The sequence below is a fragment of the Taudactylus pleione genome, unplaced genomic scaffold (genome assembly GCF_031769625.1).
Source record: "Taudactylus pleione unplaced genomic scaffold, aTauple2 ptg000456l, whole genome shotgun sequence".
NCBI lineage: Eukaryota > Metazoa > Chordata > Amphibia > Anura > Myobatrachidae > Taudactylus > Taudactylus pleione.
Genome location: NW_028284858.1, coordinates 471,971 through 495,292, shown reverse-complemented (window position 1 = coordinate 495,292; position 23,322 = coordinate 471,971). Strand labels below are relative to the sequence as shown.

Sequence of the window (23,322 nt, the reverse complement as noted above, 5' to 3'; positions counted from 1 at the left end):
TCTAGTGCGTCTTACCACCGGTCCCCGGCAACAGACGATATGGCCTTGGCCGCCTTAGTGAAGACACGTTACACGAGGCCTTCACACGCAACTGCCTCCGATGCGTCTCTACACCAGAAGCCAGGACTGCCGCAGACGATTCCCCAAGAGGAATCGCTTACCTGACATCTCCGTGAATCGACTGCAGTCCAGACCTCAGCGAAAGCCGCTAGCTAAGCAATGCTGAGGCCTAGAACCTCAGGGCGTATAGCGGTACTGGTATTTCGGCGTCGGCGTAGGTAGGAGTCGCGGAACTGCGTCATTCTCGGTGCCCGGTCCCGCTAAACTCTGAAGTTCAGAACGAAGGTAAAACATAAAATAAAAAAGCCTGGGACTGCCTAAGCAGTCCCGCTGTTATAACAGGTGCGAGTGGTCTTGCCGCGTACCAAACAAAAAAACTGAATGCCTGTGGCTGAGGGCGGGGTATATAGGGAGGAGGACCAGTGCATGCTGGGAGCCTTAAAGCTGTAGCTGTTTGGTGCAGTGGATCGCTCCAATTACATACCGCAAGGTAGATCCTGTGGACCCTATGGACCCAGAAGAAGAAATAATGAATTTTTTGGTTGATTGAGTTATGGTATAATTATCTTGGTCTATAAGCGCTGTTCAATGCCTTGTTCTTCTGTGACAGCACAGCACCAAATTTCCAGCTTATAAGTGACACAGTGTCCTGCGCATGCGCAGTAGACTCCGAGCACAGACTAGTGCCCGGAATCTACTGAACCTGTCAGTGCGCCGTGGCCGCCGGAGAGAGAGAAGGGGGCCCTGGACGGTGAGTGAACATGGGCCACTCCTCTCTAAATATGCCCCTGGTGGGGCAGCCCTCAATTCTACTATCCTTGAAACTTCTACTATATTCTCCTTGACACCTGGAAAATTTGTAAAAGTGCTAAAGTCACTGGTTCCCAAACCGGGTGCCGCGGGACACTTGCAGGGGTGCCACGGGTTGGTGGTCCAGGACCAAATCAAGTTATTTATGGTCAATTTGATAAGCAAAACCAGTGCTGGTGGCTGCCAATAATAACATTTGTGAATCAACAGAAGCGCAACCCTATCCACCGAATAACTAACCCTAATGCCAGGTACACACTAAACAATGTGTGTACCCGGCCGACGCACAATGCGATGAACGACATAGCGGGAGGTCGTTTGACACCGCACAATATGTCATTCACCAGCCGCCTCCACAAGCATGGGGTCGTTCATCAAATTGATAGATTGAGCAACATGTAGAATCGATCTGTCGATTTGATGAAGGCCCGCACTGGAGCGCGCAAGGTTTGGCATAGTGCGTATACACTTGAACGATATTTTGACCCAATCCGCCGGATCAGGCGACATATCCTCTAGTGTGTACCCAGCTTAATCACAATTTACTTCACTTAACAATTTTTACTGAATTTCTCACCAAGAAACTTTTAGTCTAAGGGTGCTTGAAAAGAATGCTGATAGGGCACCGTGATTCAAGAAAGTTTGGTAACCACTGGCATATATGATGTTCTAGTCAGAAATGACGGTGAAATAAAGCATTGTGAGGCTCCAATAAACTAAAGATTACATTAAACATAAAAACCTTTTTGCTGTCTTTGGGTGCTTGGATGATGTAAATTCCTTTTTTATTTATTGTAGTCGCCAAGGACAATGATGATAATTCCACTGAACCGTGGCTTTCTTTCACAGTTTTCAGCCATTCTATATGACGAGCACAGTCTCTCTAAAGAAACAAGATGAGACACAATATTACTGCATTAAAAATATATATTCAAAATAGGATAAAATGCGTTACAATCAGGCCCGGCAACAGAGGGGGACTACGGGGAAACCCGCACCGGGCCCAGAGGTTCAGAGGGGCCTCGAGGACCGGACAGGCACTGATACAAAACGGGGCCGCGGACGGAGGTCTCTGTTCCAGCCGGCGGGCCACAGCCGCCGGGACCCATAGCGGCCGCCCAGCCCCCCTAGCTTGGCTCGGGCAGCACTGGGCTCTTCCAGGTGGCTCAGCTGCGGCCCGGGCCAGGCCTGACATGTAGGTGAGCAATGCGGTGGCGTGAGGTCAGAGGTCACGTCGCCACACGACAGGCAGGCAGCGCCGCTGCAGACTGCGTAGATGGGAAGAGCTAGATCCCCTTCCGTGTCTGGATAGAAGTGAAAGTGAATACCGCATGGTGAGTCTGAGTGGTGCTGGGGACGGAAGAAATTAAAGGTGCATAGGAAGCCGATAGCGGCTGGGGGCAACGGAAGCTGATGGGAGCTGGGGATAGAGAAAGATGAAGGGGCATAGGAAGGTGATTGGGCATGGGGGCAGAAGGTGACATGGGCTGGGGAGCAGAGGAAGGTGACATGGGCTGGGGGCAGAGGAAGGTGACATGGGCTGGGGGCATAGGAAGGTGACATGGGCTGGGGGGCAGAGGAAGGTGACATGGGCTACGGGGCAGAGGAAGGTGACATGGGCTGGGGGGCAGAGGAAGGTGACATGGGCTGGGGGGCAGAGGAAGGTGAGATGGGCTGGGAGCAGAGGAAGGTGATGGGGGCAGAGGAAGGTGATGGGGGCTGGGGATAGAGGAAGATGAAGGGGCAGCGGAAGGTGATGGGGCAGAAGGAGACACGGGCTGGGGGCAGAGGAATGTGATGGGGCTGGGGATGGAGAAAGGTGAAGGGGTTAGAGGAATATTATGGGGGCAGAGAAAGGTGATGCGGGCTAGGGATGGAGGAAGGTGAAGGGTGCAGAGGAAGGTGATGAGGCTGGGACAATAGATGATGAGGGCTGGGGACGGAGGAAGGTGATGGTTCTTCTGGGCTAAGGATGGCGATGAGAGGCAGAATTTGAGGAAGGTTATAAGTACTGTGGATAGCTGGCTGCAGACACCATCCATCCTGAGGCATCCACAGCGCTGTCATCAAGAAGACCTTGCAAGAGACGGAGGACAAGAACTACAGCCTGTATCATCCGTGACAGAGAGACAGTGTGGTAAGTCATAGTGTATTTTTACTTTATTTAAAGGCTGACATATCTTTCAATTAACATTATCATGCTTCACATATCACACATGCAGGGGAGGGATGTGCAGGGTCGTGGTGAGAATGTGGGGCCCCCAGAAGCATCGGTGTACCGGGCCCAGAGACTTCTGTTGCCGGCCCTGGTTACAATCACCCAAACAGTTTAAAATACTACTGCCTGTTTATCACTTTTATGTACACTATGTGTGACTCCTACAGTGCAAATCCTCTCAAGCCTGAGTCCAGGATAAAGTAGGATAGTAGATTATACTGTATGTAGATTAATTAAAGTTGTAATAATTTAAAAGGTAAAACCAACATGGTTTTGCCTTCTAAATTATTGCCGCTTTAAATTAAAAGACATTTTTCTGTGATCTAAATTTTAACCACTGGGAATAGTGGGACTGTCAGTACAGGGGATTGGCTCACTGTAGGTAGGGTGTACTCCAAATTTTACCTAAATAGCCAACTATACAATTATAGTTTTACAAAAGGTTCTTCTCAAAGGGACAAAATTATTTTGCAAACAGACATGGTCAAAGGTTGGCCAGTGTTCCCCTTAATTGTCAATATAGGATAAGCCGATACACCTTCCATGGCCCACAGTATTTGTGCTTGTACCCTTAGCAAAGGTTTGCAGCTCACCACTGAGGCTATACCTCAATTATTGATTTGCAAACTTTAGGCATCTTATTCTAAAAAAATAAACCTAACTCACTTACCAGCTTCTTTGGAAGGTTTCGGTCATTTTTTAAAGCTTTCCATAATTTTTCCAAACATTGCATTAAGTTGTCAAATCCAGAGTCTGGTTTCAATTCATACAATAACGGGGAATAACCTAGAACTGCGTCATGGAAACAGGCGACACGATCTACATCCATATCGTTCTCACCAGCAGATATAGAGGCCAGGTCAACAAACACTTTCAGTTCATTGACATCTAAGTGATATGAACCAAAATAAGAAATGTGACATATTAATAAAATAATTGCCAATACCCAATAATTATTTGCTGATTAACTCATTCACAACATACCGTAAATACACACGTTTGTACTGTACCTTTCAATGCTTCTTGAACCCAGAGGATAAAGTCCTTTCTTAAAACAATTTCCTTAAGACATTCAATATGTTCTTCCTTTATTTCCGACAGAAGTTTTCTTGTTTTCATTACTTCGTTGCTAATACAAGATAGAGGCTTTTGCTTACAGTCCTCAAAGTCATCAGCCTGTAATATCAAATAAAAAAACAAGATAATAAGCAGGCCTAAGCTAAAAGATTCAAGTTGAAATTTTCTCTGATCTACTAAATCTAAAATGCAAGTTCTTTATGCTATATAAGATGCAGGCTTTTTAGAATACAAAAATGGTTGAGGTGGGAAATTTAAAATAATATACATGGAAATGCAGTACATAAAATACTGCTGAAGGATCAATCCAGATGAAGTAGTCCAACACATGACTTGACCATTTAAAAAAAAAGAAAAAAAGAGCCAGTTATCACTCTTAAACTAATGGGATTTTAACTGATAAATAATTTTCTCTAAATTCCATGGGAGACACTGGGGGTAGAGGAGGTGCTGGATGAGTCTGGGCACTAAAGGTGGGTACACATTAGACGAAATGTCGCCTGATCCGGCGGATCGGGCCATCATATCGTCCACATCGGCAAATGTATACCCACTATGGACGACCATGTTTGCGCCTGCTGGTCGTCCATCGGGGTCGTTCCATTGGCCTGCATGTAGGGTTGATGGGACGACCCAGCTGCCAACACCAGGTAGGTGAATGGAGCCGGTGCCCAACATATTGGTCAGTCGGGCACCGGATCGTGTAATGTGTACTGGCCCGCCCGATATGTCAGCCCGTCGCATCGCTAGGTACACACTTCATTAAGTGTGTACCCAGCATAAGGCTCCTCCTCCCCTATACCCTACCTTCTGCCCAGAGCAGCCAGTCATAACCAACAAAGCCCAAAGGACAGAGAGTAAGAGAAGAGGAGAACCAGCTACACACAAAAGGCCTGGACCACCACAACCTTAGGAAATAACACCAAGCACAACCAGGGGCGTAAGGGCGGGTGTTCAGTGTCCACCATGGAATTCAGAGGAAAAGATTTATCAGGTAAGTAACAAAATCCCATTTTCTCTTTCATCCATGTGGGAGACTGAAGAGATGCTGGGACATCCCAAAGCACTCTACTAAGAGAGGGAACGCTCCTGTGTTGTGTTTAGGACCCTTCGCTCGAATCTAGCGTCTCTAGAGACAAAGGTGTCAAAATTGTCGAATTTTATGAAAGTATGTGCTGAAGACCATGTAGCAGTCCTGCAAAGCTGCTTTGCAGAGGTCCTACTCCGAGCAGCCCAGACAGAAGAACCCAACTGACTGGGTAGAATGGGTCATCACAGAGTCCCGGACATTCATGCTTGCCAAAGTGAGGACTGACGGATGACCGCCTTAATCCAACAAATTATTATCTGCTTGAAGGCAGGCAAACCCCATTTGTGTATTTTATAGAGCACGAGCGTAGAGTCCGTGCATGAAAAAACTTTGGCCCTGTAAATGTAAATACGTAGATCCCGCACCATGTCCAAAGTTCTAAAGGATGACTGAGGATTCTACTGATCCTCCACATGAAGAGCAGAGACCACAATTCCCTGGTTGATCTGAAACCAGGAAATAACCTTTAGAAAAAAAGCCAAGTAGGTTCATAGGACTTCACAGTTATGGTAAAACATCATGAAAGGTGCATTTAACTCAGAAACACCGTTGGCAGAAGAAATAGCCAGAAAGAACACAGTCTGCCATGTAAGACATCTAAGGTTCACGGAGTCCAAATATTAAAAGGGATGGTGCTGAAGAGTTATAGGACCAGAACCATGTACCAAGGGCCAACATGGGGTACAAATGAGGGATGAATGTGGAGCATCCCTTGGAGGAAGGTCTGCACCAGATGAATGATCGAGAGGGACAAAATTTACACCTTAAGGGAAGACAGACGAAGGCTGGGTTGGAAGATGTCCAACCCAGCCTGTTGGATGGCCAGAATCCTGGAGAGGCGGAAAACTGCAGGATCCAACTTCTTGATGGAACACCAGGAAAAGCAGACTTGCCACACCCGTCAATATGCCTTAGTTTAAACAAGTTTACTGCACACAGCATCATATGCACAATGGTGTCAGAGAAACCCCTGACCTTCAGGAGGGTTGTCTCGACAGCCACCCTGTCAAAGCCAGACGAAGGACACTCCCATTACTGGGATGGACTCGGAATGAGATGGTCTGGCTTGAGCAGGAGACGACAGGGAGCAGCCACTGACAGCCTGCAGAGGTACGCATACCATGCCCTTCAAGGCCAATCTAGGCTCACCAGAATGGCTGATACACCTACCAACCTAAGCCTGCGAACAACTGTCAGAAGCAGGAATACAGGTGGAAAGATGTACATGTTAGGAGCCTGTGAGGTAAGCCCAGAAGAGAGCACGTTCCCTGTAAGGAAAGACTATGCACTGAACTGTAAAGCCCACACTATAATATTTGTGGCTTCAACGTTTCAGAGAAAAACTGCTAATATGCTAGGGTTACAAACGAACAGTGGTTTCTTGTGAGCAACTACAGAAATAGACACTTTAGCAGAAATATACAATATATGCACTATAAATGCATACAAGCAGGTATGCAGTATATACAGTTGTACTGTATGTAAAACATACCTCCCAATCACCTTGACTTAAGCGGGACAGTAACGCTTTTTGGGCACTGTCCAGCTGTCCCATTTGCAGGGGAGATGTTGGAAGGGGTGTGTCACTGCTGCTCTGTATAGAAGGACAATGGATGACACGCACATGTATGCGTCATCTGCACTGTGAGGGGAGAGGCTGGGTCAAGCCCTCCACGTGACATGAATTAGGGCATGACATGCAGTCACTCTCCCAAAATGTGAGGACCACTTTCACTTTCATCGGATCCAGCCTCATTCCCATTCCCATCGCACCATTATCACCACAGCACCATTCCCATCCACACTGCTCAGCAGTGCAACACTCGCACCATACCCAGTCACTCCACACCATACTCACCCAAGTTTTTACCACTACACCCAGGTAGAGCGCACCTTACCCCTTTTATTCCCATTCTCACTCAGTGCAAGAACGGTACTCTCGCACAAAGGTGCAGCACTCCGTACCACAACACACCACCCCCTGATCAACAAGAGCGCAGTTCTACCTCCCATTTTCACCTAAGCAGGATATGAGAAAGAAGGGCGTCCAGCATCTGACAGGAGAGGGTAAGACGACCTTTGGAGGACGGTCGGTGGAAGGGGGCACACCAAAGGGTGGGAAAGGAACGAACAGGCTCCTGGCCTGGGCCAACCGCCAGGGACTCTCACCATTCTCACTGTGTTTCATTATGTATCTGGAATTGCCTGAAACACTGAACAGCATTGGAATTAGTGTAAGCCTTTCAACTGCCCCATCTTTAGTTTCTCCAATTTGGCTTTCTCAAACACTGACTGCAACTGCCTTTTCTTTAGCCTCTTGTTGAAAACAAATAACCATGTACCAAGCGACACATATAAACTCTCAACCTGATCCACTTGTCACTTTCACTAAAACATCCACTCTCCTACAAATACCATGTGCTGTACTGATTATGATGCCTCTAACAAAAAACTTTAGCCGTAGACAATGCAGCTTCATCCACCACAATAGTCTCCGGCAACCAAAACAGACACGCCAGCTGTAATAATGTTTCTGCACTGCTGAGCTCCACAGGGGGAAATATTGCTTCCTCCGTTATAAATTCATATTGTCAGCTTATAACACTGTCCTTTACAGTTAATTTATTCCTTCAAAAGTAATCTGTGCCTCTGGAGCCCTTCATACAGTATATTGTCAATAACATGGATCTCATTGGAGATGTGTCTCTTTACTCAATGATACTCAAACAAGTCTTTTGCCTGCAGTGTTACTGGATGTAAGAGCCAGATAACCCCCTTTTAGTAGTCCGTCAAAAATGAGACATCAAAATTAGACACCAAGTAACAGCTTGCATATTCAATTTGATCTAGATTACTAAACTCATATTCATCTCAACAAGCAAAACATACTTTATTGAGGTTGTGCGAGGGTTATATAGGAAAGTATTTACTTACAAATTGCAGCAGTATTTCCAATGTTTGAAAGTTTCCTCCAAGCTTTAAAAAACTCCTCACTTCGGATATGGACTTTGCAGAACGAAAGGCGACATTAAGCTGGTGGTACTGCTCAATTTGCTTTACACGATCAGGGATCCACTTCCCATCATCCATGCTCCAGAAAAGGTGCAAGGTTTTAAGCTCATTGTGCAGTTTTTCGTATTTGTCTTTAAAATCTGTGAAAAAGCGGTCTACCACTTCAAAGGTAACTTCTTCTGTCTTGAGGTCATTGTAAATGGCTTTACACTTTTTAAGGCATGGAATAAACAGTTCCTCACTTATTGCATCGATTGTGAATTCAAAATCTTCATCTCCACTTTCCTCATCTGATTGGTCACTGGCACTATCTGCTAGAGCAATGGCTTGGCGTTCCCAGCAGGTAATGAAGACATGACTATTCCCTAAAGTGTTTAGATCTTCAGCCATGCTAATCAATTCAGGGTTAAGGTTATAATAGGACACCTCACTTCCTGGTACATCTTGAGGAGTATTTGGCGTCTTTACCCGCATAATATCATTCAGCTTCTGTGGTCCCAACTTTTTATTGTGCAGCTCCAAGATTTCAGAAATATGTACTACATGAAAAAGACAGTTAATTCAACATACTGTAAGTTGCAACCCAACATTCAATTATTTAATGCCTTCAAAATACCTACAATTCACTAACAAAAGATCTGGGAGCAAATGTCACCTTTTTTTCTTCTGCCCACCATGAGTGTCAGTCACTATGCCCCCACGCTCAACAAATCAGTGAGGAACGGCTACAACTACGAGCAATGTGAGGAGTGTGTGAGGTGCAGTAAGCCAAAAAAAAAGACATACTAGGAACGGTTAAATGAAACAAGCCAGCAGAAAGGGAGGAAGCAAGTGAAAGATCAAAAGCAGAGATGATGAAAGGAAACTGTTGAGGAAGGCAAGGAGAGAAGATGATGCAAGTAGAGGAGAGAACACAGGTATGGAAGCAGTTAGCATATAATAGAAAGTCAGAAGTAGGCACCATGGGACAGCTTATTAGGGAGAATTGAAAGTCAAGAAAGAACCATACAGAGTTAGGGATAATATAAAGGAATGGAACTCTGCCCCTTATGTGGCTGTCTACTTAAATGGGCAGCTCTATACCACCCTACTGGATAGTGACTCACAGCTGTCCAATGTAATTGAAGAATGGCACGAGGAGAAACTGAGGTGCCCATCAAACCACTGTCCGGAGTGACCATTTGTCACTTGAGCCAACAAAGCAACACCTACTTTAGGTACATCACCATGCCTGTAAGGTTCACTGAAGATGTAGCTGGGATTGACAAGGAGATTCAAGTGGCAGTACAGAAGTGCCCTGAATTGGAACCAATTCCCATCTCTGCCGAGAAGTAGATGGAACAGACCACAGTAATAAACTAATGATCCACCAACTTTGTTTGGCTGCTTACTTAAGGAAGGAGGAGGAGAGAATATCAATTACAGATAACCAGGTTTGATCCTTGCTTTGAAGGGTGCAATACAAAAAAAAAAGGACAAGAACTGCCTCGCTGATGCTTCAGAGGGGTGCGTGGCCTGGCAGTATGTGTAGAACACAGAATTCTACTCACAGAGAACAACCCTTTCTGAGAGCAATCTCAAAGATTATCTCCAGCAGCTAAAAAAAAGTTGGAGAATGATGTGAAAGTACAGTCTGAGAGTCCTTACACATCGCCTATCGTACTCTAGTAGTAAACAACAAAAACTGGTTGCCTACAGAAATAATAAATAAACTGACAATACCAGACCAGCATACAGTCCATAGAAAAGAAAAAGCACTTTACTGCCTACAAGGAAGCATAGTCGTGCAGGATTGTGACCCATTCGCGGCTCAGCGACTCCCAATCAGGACGCAAGGGGTGAAGGCTGGACAGTCTGCCTCTGTGGGGAATCCCCCCGTACAGAGCAGGGAACAGATAGCAGAAATGATGGTCCGCACAAACAGGCTCAGCAATGTCCGTCAGTGTGTCTCAGCAACACTGGTGGGTATTAGCATGCAGGTAGTGCAAATCCCCAAGCAATGGTTCCACAGACGGAATACAGCAGTGTAGTAGGGTCAAGAGTTGGAAAAGCAGTCCAGAGAACACCTTGACATGTTTCTCCTCTCTTACAGGGGTTTTTTCAAAAGGTAATGAAGTCGAAACTGACGGACATTGCTGAGCCTGTTTGCGCAGACCATTATTTCTGCTATCTGTTGCCTCCGCTGGACGGGGGGATTCCCCACAGAGGCAGACTGTCCAGCCTTCTCCCCTTGCGTCCTGATTGGGAGTCGCTGAGGCGCGAATGGCTCACCATCTTGCACGACTTCCCTGCTTTTGAGTCATTGGAGCTACGCACAGCCCCACGGTTAGCCGCCGGAGCGTCGTTTGTCACAGGGACCAACATCACACCTACTTGTTTCAATTTGTCTGGGAGTCGCAGGAGCAGTTGGTTGCTAGGGAGTCTTTGAAGCTTTGAGTCCACTGGGACAGGTGAGATACTGGACTGCGGGTTTTGGTCTGGAGACCCCCCGCTATTATATTCACCATACCAAGATTTTTGTTAGCTCCACGGCTCCGCTATTTAGGGAGTCACTATACCCTATATCAGGTTTTAACAGAGTGACTATACCTACTTTACAGATTGACATCATTCTGGTTGCTAACAGCAAAATATGCTGATTACCAACAAGGCTCTACATAGAGTTTAAAACATCTATCTTTTTTCCTATGATATATTGGAAACAGTATGTGTTTAGATTATTAATGTAACATTTAATTTTTTTTTCATTCAATGTGCAATGTTTATATATGTTTTTAGAGTTGAACTGCAGTTCATTTTTTCATATGTTCAATAAAATAATATATTTATGATTTTCACAGCCTATATTTTTTATATAGTGATTAGCGCAGACATCTTATTTGTATTCTTGTTCCTTTTTGAGGGTGATTTGCAGGTATCCCTCTGGTGTCAGCAGCAAGTCTCTATATTAGACAACACCTGAGTAATTAGCGCACCAGTTTCTCTTTTTTTTCAGTTTAAGCTGATTACCCAGGGAGTGACTGGGGCCTCAGCAGGGATGACATTGTGGGAGGTATGAACTTCCGCAAAGTGCTATTTTACATCAATGATATGATATTTTTTGGCCCTATGGTGCAAGAGCACAATGAAAGGGTCCTGAATATTCTGGACCAGCTGGTGAAGAAGATGTTAAAGTTGTCCCAGAAAGTGATACAGACGATTGGCCGAGTTGCCTGGGACCTGGAGCGCCAAGAAGGGCTGTGTGCCGCAACTGCAGCAATATTGTATACGGACACATCTGTGCGTGGGAAACATTGTAAATCGAGGAGGGATTTCCACAGATATAGATAAGGTTGAAGCTGTGTTATTTTAGCCCAGGCACACAAAGCTTAAGGAGTTATGGACCCTCTCGGGGTTCAGTGGTTATTACCGAAAATGTATGTCCAACTGCAGCAAGCTGATGAGAACCCTTACTGATCTGATCTGAGGCTACTCAGCCACAAGAGGGAGCAGTCATAAGGTGAAACCACTGTATCAGGCTAATGATTTGTTTAGAGAGGTGGACAGATGCCAGCGAGAAGGTTTTAGAAGAATTAAAGGCCAAGTTGACTATAACCCCAATCTTAGCCAGCACTGATCTGAAGCTGCCCTATATATTACATATGGATGCATCGTTCGAGGGACTAAGGGATACTGTACCAGCTGCAAGAAGGAAAATTAAGACTAGTATAGTACATCAGTAGAAGCCTATCTCACAGTGAACAGAACTACCTCAAATTCTTGACCGACAAGTTGGCAATCGTTGATAAACTGCACGATTACTTTTTTGGTATACCCTTCGAAGTGCAAATGGATAACAATTAGTTATTGTATGTACAGACAACCTCATTGTTGGACACAATAGGATCATTGGTCGAAAGAGATACTAATTTACTTTCTTGGGACTCCCGCTCCAATGTCTTTCCAGTGAGGGGAATGATTGTGGTCCGCTGAACACAAACTAGATTGGAGGAGTCTGCGGCTCCATTGTACAGCATTAAGGACCTCATTCAGAGTCGGTCGTTGCGGCTGCACGGTCGTAAGGGAAAAGAGGCCGGATATGCAAATGATGCACTCGCATGTTGCGTCCTTAAGGTCGGATCGTTAGCTGGCCGACCAAGGGGAGGATGCGGCAGTAAGCCAAAAAATACGCCCCCTTCTCGTACGCATTACACGTCATCTCCGGGCATATAAGGATTAATCGAGACCATCGGAACTGGTCGTAGAGCTTAAGGTTGACCATACCCTCTCTTAAGCACTACGATCAGGTCAGTGTACAAACCACCCATGTCACGTGTGCCATGACACTACTTTGTTAATTATGCACTCCCATAAAACGCTGTTCGCATAATTAGGCACGCCTGCGTTCGGATCTCCACTCCCCCGTTTTCAAGCACCTTCCCCTGTTACCCACCCACAAACGCCTCATTCTGTCACTCAAACTACCGACCTGGCTGTGTTCAAGGAGAGAGAAATTTCTGATCGTAGCAGCTAGTTTGCGCACGCGCATTGCGAACTTTACGCATGCGCAGTTCAGCGAACATCGGTGGCGTACGACCGTGCGGCCACAACGACCGACTCTGAATGAGGTCCTAAGTACCTGGGCTTCAGCCTAATCACGAGTTCTGTGGGAGTGTAAATTATACAGACTATTCCTAGCCTCTGTATGCCGCAACTATGACCAGATAACCAGGACTTACGAGATTGAATAGAGCGTTAAGACACATACCAACAGTAGCTAACGCTCTCCCTCTGCACCCGGATCACTGGAATCAGAGCATGACAGAGACGTTGAGATTGTGCACACCACTGAGCCAATATCATCAGAAGTCCAGTGCTCTCCTTCAGCTCCCAACTCACTGGATATTGAATATAGACTGGATGTAGGGGGATATATTTATCATTCTTAGCGAACTTGTGCCCTCCCCTGTGTGTACTTATCTAAACCCTGCTTAGATTTGCTACCTAATAATAGTGGAAAAGAGAATATTGATACAACAGACTGGAGTTTCTTGTATACCACAGACACAGAATATCAACTTTTTATGAGGGGGAATACAAAATAATAATTTTTTATGAAATTATGGTCTTTTTAATAGAGGTTACTTTGTAATTTGAAAGTGTGTTCACATATTTTTATTTAAGGAATAAATGTCAATTATTTCACTATAGAGTAATGTATTTCTTGCGCCCCCTTGATTAATGTGTTTATCATCTCTACATAACAATTAGTAATTGTATGTACAGACAACCTCATCGTTGGACACAACAGGAACATTGGTCGTTAGCCGCATTAGATAGCTACACCTTCACAATCAAGTACCAACCCATAAGAGGGAATGTAGATATTGATGCACTAGCACAGCTACAGGATTGATACTTTGAATCTCAAGAGGGTGTATGGGTTGTGGTCCCTGCACCAGAAGTGCGAGGTATAGGTCAGGAACAACGCCTGGTATTACCCCTAGTTCGAGAAAGCCCATTGTCCTTACCCAGGCCATATTGCTGGCTGAGCCACTTTGAGCTGGATTAACTTCAGAAATATAGTTAGGCTCAGGTGATAGAGGACCAGCAGTGGAACCCTTCCATATGAGTAATGTTGTAGTCTCATAAGCACCACGTAAGGATAAGGCCAGGAGCTGTGATGATGGCAGAGGCTCTGATACTGCCCAGACAGAAAGGTTGTTGAGTTGTACTACTCAGAGGAGAAACCACCTACAAGAATTGTAGGGTAAAAATACAGTTGGTGCTGCCCAAGAGACATTGCCCTATGGTAGTTTGAGCTTTAGACAACAATTATGGCCATTTGGGAGTAGAAAAGACTTTAGGGCTCATATATAATAGCCAACCTGGCTTTGCCTTTTAAATTATTGCCGCTTTAAATGAGAGATGTGCATGGACCACGTTTTTTCATTTTGGCAAAAAAAACCTTAAATGTTATAGTCTTGGTTTTGGCAAAACCCTACTCAAGTATTTTGGTTTGGAGACGGTTTTGGTTTGCTTTAAAATTGATAAAAACAGCTAAAACCATAATTTGGACCGGTTTACATGCAATCCAAAACAGAGATTCGTTTTTTAAATCTGAGTTCAGAACTTTCAGCGGGCATGAGCCGAGACTGGTTCTACTCGGAACCCCAAAAGTGATCCAAGCCAGGACGCGATTCGACTCAGAACCCCTAATTTCGGGTATGTTCATTATTCAGGAAAACTGAACCGAACATCTCAACTTTAAATCTATTGTCTAAATCCCCGAAATCAGGCCAGTTCCTACAACTTGCAGTCTATTATATATTGGCCTAGGACTCTTATCGGACCAACTCTATTGCCCAAGGATGGAGAGTGATGTGGAAAAGTACTGCAGGTCATAATGAACATGTATATTAAGAAAGACACGCCTCTCCCACACCCCCTATGAAAATATATCCAGTGATGCCACACTTATTACATAGATTTCTTGCCAGTGAAACCTGATGAAACTTTGGCAACATCCTTTTGGAAAGAGATCATTACACCAGATATGCTCAGAAGGTGACAATTGTGGCCAATGTACTCTGAGAAGAAAATCTCTATCCACTATGGTTTGACTCTAGCAGCATGCATTCATTCCGACCAAGGTCGAGACTGTGAAAATAAGCTAATAAAATAAATTTGTACCATCTGTAAGATAAAGTAGTCCAGTGAAAACAAAGAAAGATATGATCTCAGAATCTGAGAGCACATCTTAGAACCTGGTGATCGGGTCTTGATTCAACATCTGGGCATTTCAGGAAAACACAAGCTAGCCAATTGCTGGAAGCCACATGTGGTGGTTGCAAAATTGCTTAATAATCCTTCTGATTAAAGTGAAACGTGGAGAGGCAACCGACCTAGTTAAACTAATTACAGGCAACGCCTACTTCCCATTGGGAGAGAAGTTTGACTTCAAGATATTCCTGGGGAACCAGGAAGACCTGAATGGCGAAAGAATAGTCAGTTAGTGTCACGACCAGGGCCATGTGTGCTCGGGGGCAGCGGACCTTACCTGTCCGGACGCTATGGCTGGTGGAGGTGCGGGCACTTGGAGATCAGCGCTGCATGCCAGGGGGTCCCAGAGACATACTGTCCTGAATGCTTGTGGTGAGTCTGGGTCAGGTTTGGCAGCGCTGCAGCACGACATGGGCGCTGCCATCTTGGATTTCACATATTCCAGTCAAACCAGGCAGAGCATTCCAGGGAGTCCTAGCAACCAATCCTGCACTTCCTCCGGGTATTTAAGGGCTGATCTGCAGTCCTTTCATTACCAGTGCAACGTTATTCCCAGCTCTTGCCGGGTGCTAGTTCTCTGTGCTTCTTTGCTGTGTTTCCAGTCCAGTTTGCCATTACGACTCTGCTTGCTTCAGGATCCAGCTACCATCGTTTACCTCCATGTGCAGCAGTGCTTCTCCTGGCTCTCGCTCCCATTTGGGATCCCTGCTAAAGTCCACGACATCAACGTCCCCTCCGACTATCCGGTTACTTACAGTCGGTACCCACGTGCCTTTTTGGGTAAGCGGCCATCTGGGGCACTCACTATCTAACGGGCCACTCATGAGCAGTACTCCTCTCAAGCCAGCGTCTTTCTAGTATCAGAAGACTGTTCTTAAACCCACATCCTGATTCCACTCCAGGTCCAAGTCCACAACCATTCGTGACAGTTAGGGACCAATCAAAGTAGGGAACAAGAGCAAGCCACACACCTTCCCTGAGATTGTTTTAAGATGAGATAGAAGATGAATGGAGCTATAATAAATCAGAATTGCAAGGAGATATCCCTGAGCTCTGACAACCTGTTATGAGACCTGAAAGGGATCCATTACTGGGAGTCCATTGTATGAGATCTTAAAAGATCTGAGACTTGCAGATAATTGTGGTCATTTGACAGCGAGCTGCAAGCTTAAATGTTTTTATCCAAATATGAATAAAAGCCCAATGCTTTTATTTGCTAGATACACACAGATTTGCAGTATATTATTGTTAGCGCTGGTAGCAAAAGACTTTCGGTTTTAATGGACCTGAATGGGTCATGAGGGAAACTCTGAGGAAGAGGAGAAGGATCTGCTAATCCACAATATTAAATATTTAAATAGATATTAAACCCCCAATGATGCTCACCTACAATAATCTACGGAGAGCAACTGAGGTGCCCCAAGTGGTTTATTTTCAATAAATATATCCCTGGCCTTATTTTAAACCTGCCCTTGCTGTTGCAGGGCCTGGTGTGAATGTTGTGAGTAGGTGTAGAGGCAGAATGCCTTAAAATGCTAATCTCATTTTAGGTTGTACATTGACACTAAAAATTTAGAAATTTATGCCAATCCACCAGGGGTTGAGTGTAATCCCTATCGCCAGCAGGGATTATCGAGCTGGTCAGGTTTCTGGACACATCAAAAATGGCTCTTACGGTTGAGACTGTGATTGCTCAGTCAGCCACTAACCACATTTCCAGCTGAGATTGAAGAGAAAGAAATATCGAGATACTTACATAAATGGGTCTACAACCCCGAAAAATGAAACACCAACAAGGACGGAGTGCGCAAATCCCCAAAAAGTAAAAATAAAAGAAACATGGAAATTCGGTGTTACAGATGTGTCGTTATACAATTGATCCTTCGGGCTAATTCAACTAGCTCCGAAGCCAGAATTTATCAGGGGAGGGCGTGGCTTAATCGCAGGAGGCGTGGCCACCACTGCCATAGTCTCCCTGGTCCCACTGCAGCCGCACACTGACAGGAAGACGGCACTTTTATCAGGCATTTTTTGGGAAAGACTTTGAATCTTTCAAGCGAGTCCGTCACCAGAGAAGGAATCTCTGGGTATAAGTTAAACACTGGTGAGCTGGAAAAAGACATCTAGCAAGAAGAGGAGCGTCATTGCAAAGCAGTTTACAATCATCAAACCCCTGCTTAGTATAGTTGGAGATTATCCTGCAAATTCAAGCGTAAAATACAGTAGGGTATATATCTGTTTAGAGACTGTTAGTAACCATATCACTTTGTTGCTACTGAAGCACACACTATCCATTATCCTAAAGTGCACCAACGGAACCAAACAAGCTCACACAGAGTAATTAAGTAGTGGACTTTAGTTGTAGATTGCTGCTATTTCGTGTTAGATTTGATTTGTATTCATTTTACCCATTAGAGGGCTGATGTATCATTGACAGAAGTGTATGTGTGTGTGTGGAGTGTCTGCGAGATCGAGCGAGACCCAATCATACATTGCTTAATCCAAGAATCCTGTGCATATTTACTATATTGTGTACCTGTTGTGTTTAACCAAACTTATGTTTATATAATACTGCATATATGTTATTTCTTGACCCCGCTGCTCATTGCTGCTATATAGCGCATTTGGAATATATACCATAACTACGATTACTTTACAAAAAAAGCCTGAACCACTATCAATCTTCCATTTCCCCTACAATAAATGTGCCATGATGGCTTTTAAAGCAATGCAGTTGTGAAGTGTGCAATCCTTGAGTATGTTAGTGTGGGTTAAAAGGTTCTCCTGAGTCGCCCCAAATGGCTGAACGCATCAACCACATCTGTTCACAAAAGACTTGGGTGGAAGCACTGTTATAGAGAAGGAAGAGCGCAATGGGAATGCTAAGGTACTGCTATTTACATTGCACCCATCTAAGAGCGCAGAATAGGGGTGTTACACATTTTAATGATCCATTTAAGTCACTTGGATTTCTGTTAAAAGCACTAAACATTGAAGATAGAAGAATAAGGTGAATTATTCATTACCTTTTACATGCTGATCAATTTTCTGGATCATTTTAAGAAGACTGTCCACCCACTCGCGCTCTTTCTTTAAAGTGCATAACTCGTTTTCCCTCCATGTGAGCACTTTATTAATCTCAGCCAATGAGATGTTTTCTCGTTTTTCAATTTCTAAAAAAACAAAGGGACAGTGGTCAGAAAGGGGTCATTAAATTCTTACAGAGACAAGCACAGTACACAAAAATTGACTTACTCAGTTTACAGATCGCTAAAAATTGTTTCTTATTTTGTAAAACACATTCCATGTGTTCAAGCAGCACATTCCCATCAATGACATTCCTTTTGGCATCTAGAAACACTGAATCTGAGAGAGCTACCAGCTCCTGAATGTCTTCGCCAAACCCGGATATGATCCGGGAGTCTGTCCCTGTAAAGGAAAGCGTGTAAAATTACATTACTGCCACAATTATTCTCATCCTAATTAACATTATTATAGAGATACCCAGTTTACTCCCATGTGATTTTAAATAATGAAAATCTGCATACAATCAAGTGTTTATTAACAAGGTAATAAGAGCATATTTACATGTTTGTTTGTCAGGTAACAAACAAAAGCTTAACCTGCGAAATGGCTGTTGGTGACCACTTGCTGTGTGGTAACATGCTACAAACCAAATGTGCGTGTAAATGTGTACTGCGTTAGTGCAGTTAGAATGTGTGTTATCCTGCGAGTACTGCATATGAAATTAAACTGATAAACTGACATAGATCTTGTTTTCAGAGAAACGAGAGTCTATCACTCACCAACCCACCAATTGCCTCAGTCTCAGATATGGTCAGCCTGAGGACCGCATATGATATAAAACTAACAAATTGACAACTTTCTTATTAAGAGACTGATCAGACAAACCAGTCTCTGTTACTAACTAATCCACTAATTGCCTCACCATTCAGACTGATGCAGTTTTTTTTTTTAGAACACTTTGGCAGCTACTGTATTGTACTAAGCAGGATATCCTGCTATAATTAACCCATTAAGTTCCTCATTACTATGAACGCCAATGCTGATCTTTTAATGGAGTGTGGATTGATAGACAGTAAAAAGGTTGACAAGGTCTAGGTAGACACCAGATGTTAGACAGTCAATAGGTTGACAGGGACAGAAGGTCAACACGAAAAATGCTTGACATTTTTTTTTCTCTACCCCTAATCTTCACCCTAACCCTCCCTCCTGGTGCTAATTGCTAACCGTCGGATTAGGTGTGTGACCCTAACCATCCCTTCTAGTGCCTAACGATAACCGTCGGGGTAAGTGCCTAACCCTAACAAAAAAACATTTTTGTGTCGACCTTTTGACCATGTCGGCATTTGGCTGTCTAACATCTGGTGTCTATCTATTCTAGACATTGTCGACCTTTTTACTGTCAATCTATAGACCGGATACCCTTTAAATGTGCAGTCAAACATTATACGAATATAACAACAAAATAAACCTAAAGACATCTTCATGTGAATCTTTAATTGCAATGAGCATTGTAAATCAGTCTGCATACAGATCACCAATATTAAACTCGCTGTTGCGGAGAATGTTACTGTCATTTTACTAAATATACAAATGTACAATATACTGGGCAGATTTATATATGATGTTTTAATTGCAATGAACAAATAGAGAATGGCTTACACATGAAATAAACCCAAATTCATGTGAACATCAACCCAGCTTGAAAATGTGTAATATCGGATGTATTTAGAATAGACAAGTGAACGATAGTGACAAAGATTTGTACATTCATTTATTCCTAACAATAAGGAGAATCACTCATATATTTATATACGAGTGATTCTCGTATATAAATATCCGATGTTGGCATCCTGACAGGGTTAGGATACCGACTCCTGTAGGTAAGTATCCTAATCCTACCCCCGACCCTAACCTCCCCCCTCATGTGCCTAACCCTAACGTTTCCCCTAGTGTCTAACCCTACTACTTAACGTCGGGATTTAGGCGCCGGCATTCTGATCTCCACATGCCGACAGCCGGGATTTCAATAATATATCAATGTTACATTATGTGATATATGTAATATTATTATAAAACTATGTATCCAGTTGCACGAACTTGAACAAATATACTTATTGGATATTAAGGGTTAGGCAATGAATCAGCCTGTCATACACATTAGAACAACCAGACAGATTAATGTGTATCTATTACTGTATCTTGTGACATTTTCCACTAATAAACAATTTAATAGTGCAGTAAATTATTGTGGTTTTAACCGCTAACTGGCAGAACTTTAATATCTCTACCGCTAAAGACTTCATCTGCTAAATACTGCGATTACCAGTGGCAAATGCAGGGTTTCTAGAAGGGGGTTTCCAAATGCTTGATTTTAGAGTGTGGCCAGTCCATGAATAGGGCATAATTAGCACTTATCCAGCTTTAATATGCATCATACAAAGTGTATTGTGTGTCATAATTCCAGCATATACAGGACCAGAGATCACAGTAGTCTGGGGGAGCAGCAGAATAACCTAGCACTGCCCTGGACATATATGTAAATATTGGGCTCTGTAGCAGTGCATCCCTAACAGTGCATGTTTTCCAAATCCCCTAATTGGTACACAGGTGTATTTATTACTTGCTGATACATGTTAAAAGTTCCACAGGTGGTGCTATATATTTTATGATACTAGCGCTGCATGTTCTTCTCAGTAAAATTCAATTTTATTACTATTTCTATTGTGGTCATGGTGTGGGCTGGAGAGGGGGGTTTCCAGGCAGATGGAAACCCCCCCTGCGTTTGCCTATGATTACATTTGCTAAAAAAGCAGAATTATTATGCTTTTTGAAGTCTAATGATGAGATGGACACTTGTGTGTGTGATAGTGTGTGTATTAATATGACAACAATTGCTAATTGATAAACCTCTTCAAGAACAGTGATATAGGGATTAATTTCTCTGGTATTTAAGAGGATTGTTAGCACAGTCAGACAACAGAATTCGATGACCGGTCTGGTTTCACAATTATCATTATCTGCGAATAAACCAGTGTCGCCGCTAAAAACTTAATGAACTCAAATATTGCAATTATATTTGCTGAAGAGCTAAACTATTATATTTGTCCTTGAAGTCTAAATGTGGGATAAACAATGTGTCTAAGTACTAATATGATATAAATTACTAATTAATAAACCTCAGTGATGTAGAGATAATTATTTTTCTGTCCGATGTTCTAACATAGACAATTTTATAATCTGTCTGGTCAGATAAACATTACTATTTCCGGATGCATTTATACCTATATCCAACCCTATCTTGTATTCACATTTTATATCACAAACACAGGTGAATATTTGTACCGTGATTGTAATAACCAATTAATAAAGGGTTCTGCTCTAACCTTATAACAACTTATTGAGCTATAGGCTTGTGTTGAGTAATCTCATTTACTATATTTTGTAAGCATAAACAAGACACAGTGAGTCTTTGCTTTTAATTCACATTTCTATTCTTTATCAACACAATTTGTACTTAAGTGTTTCTATGTATGCTGTCTTTTAATCATATTTCGCTGGATATATTTTATTGAGACTTATATTATATATACAATTTGTGAGCCATACAAGACAATGCTTTTTCCTCTTGTTTGTTATGTTTCTCTTTACGGGAACTGTTTAAGAAGTACAAATTTATGGTACTTACAGAATTTGAATTTGTGCAGACGTTTCTTTTGTGCTTCATATGGTTTTTTGTGTCTACATGTTTAAAATCAACAGCAGACAACACCCATTTAAATAAATTTCTTTTTAGGATAAAATCCAGCAATATTTTTTTTCTAGAGGAATCTATCAGTTGGTAAATAACAATGTCCTCCGGAGAGGAAATATGGATCAGCTCCTTATTACAGACTCCAAATATCATTAAAAATATTGTTTATTATTATTAACATTATTTAGAATAATAATAATCTCAATTTAAAATACGTATTGAGCCAATAACGGCAGACCGTAAAAAAAAAAAAAAAATGAACACAGGATTAAACCAGACATAAAACAACAATTACACCACTTAATACCAGCTGTGTAAAAATTGATGCGACAATTTTAGTTGAGGTTGTATTTTATAAGTGCATGAACAACATTTAGCTTGTGTAGTCAGGTAGTGAGTACAAGTACAAGCAGAGCCCAAAAATTAATTTGAAAGGGCCAATCAGTATCTAAGCTCTGGTCACGTGACTATCATCCAACAAGGATGCCCTCTACCTCCTGCCGAGCTTTCCGTCTCTTCCTCCTTGTTAGTGTTAATAGTGCATTTTTTCAGCCAATCTCTATGAGGGGTGTGTAATGCAGCATCCAATAGATTTCATTCAGTAGTGGAAGTTTATTTTTTACAGCACGTACAGTATAGTAAGGAACAGGGTATTAAAGGGTAAACATTTGCTTGCCTACCAAATTGTTCCCTCAGATATATCAGGTAAGAGTAAAACCTATTTAATAGGTAATTTAGACAAACATAGATATTTAATCTTCAATGATTAGTAACATCATAAGTACAAGGGATATAAACACCAGTCAGATTCGACATCAGATATGTCATAACGCTTATAGAACAAAAAGTTTCTTATTGTATATCTATTAGTGATACTTCATATTAAATATGTAGTTATTGGTGTCACCACTTTGATGGTCTCAATAGTAAATTTCCCCAAATCAGAACGACAAATTGTGCATATCGTGTATGCATGATATGCGCACTCCCGCTGCATATCAACCCAGACGATATCGCATGCGGCGCTAAGCATGTTAATAAAAGACGAACCGAATGATCGTTCCGTCCTTCATTAATCACTGCAGTGTGTACCTAGCATGTTTTCACTCTATGAGACACTTGCAACCTAGGTAACCAAAAACACGGCTATGTCGGCCAATGATTATATATATATATGTAAACATATACACACATATATACACACCCACATATATATATATATATATATATATACACATACATACATACACACACACACACACACACACACACACACACACAAATAGTGTTAGAGATCCGGCTAGGCTGTTTTAGCAGGGCTCCGTGCCCTGGCCTATTTCTATAAGGCAGAAAGCACCCTGTCCTCCTTAGCGGCGAAAATGCGCCTAAGTCACAATACGATACGACTAGGACGCACCAGTATGATATGTATTTGTTTGCACCTGAGTATGTACAAATGTGTCCAGCTAGTTTGTTGCTCCATATGAGTCGTGTTATGCTGTAGCGTATGGAGTC

The 23,322-nt window shown here is 42.9% G+C and overlaps 1 protein-coding gene across 1 annotated transcript in view; it reads right to left on the bottom strand.

Annotated features, from left to right (window-relative positions):
- Positions 1-23,322, bottom strand: part of RNF213 (ring finger protein 213) — a 282,285-nt gene that overhangs the window by 139,083 nt on the left and 119,880 nt on the right. Inside the window, exons 18-23 of the mRNA XM_088448501.1 lie at positions 18,285-18,458; positions 18,056-18,202; positions 8,190-8,806; positions 4,099-4,264; positions 3,759-3,976; positions 1,613-1,753 (exon numbers count right to left, since the gene is read on the bottom strand). Coding sequence (XP_088304627.1) covers positions 1,613-1,753; positions 3,759-3,976; positions 4,099-4,264; positions 8,190-8,806; positions 18,056-18,202; positions 18,285-18,458 — 1,463 coding nt within the window. The remainder of the gene's footprint in view (positions 1-1,612; positions 1,754-3,758; positions 3,977-4,098; positions 4,265-8,189; positions 8,807-18,055; positions 18,203-18,284; positions 18,459-23,322) is intronic.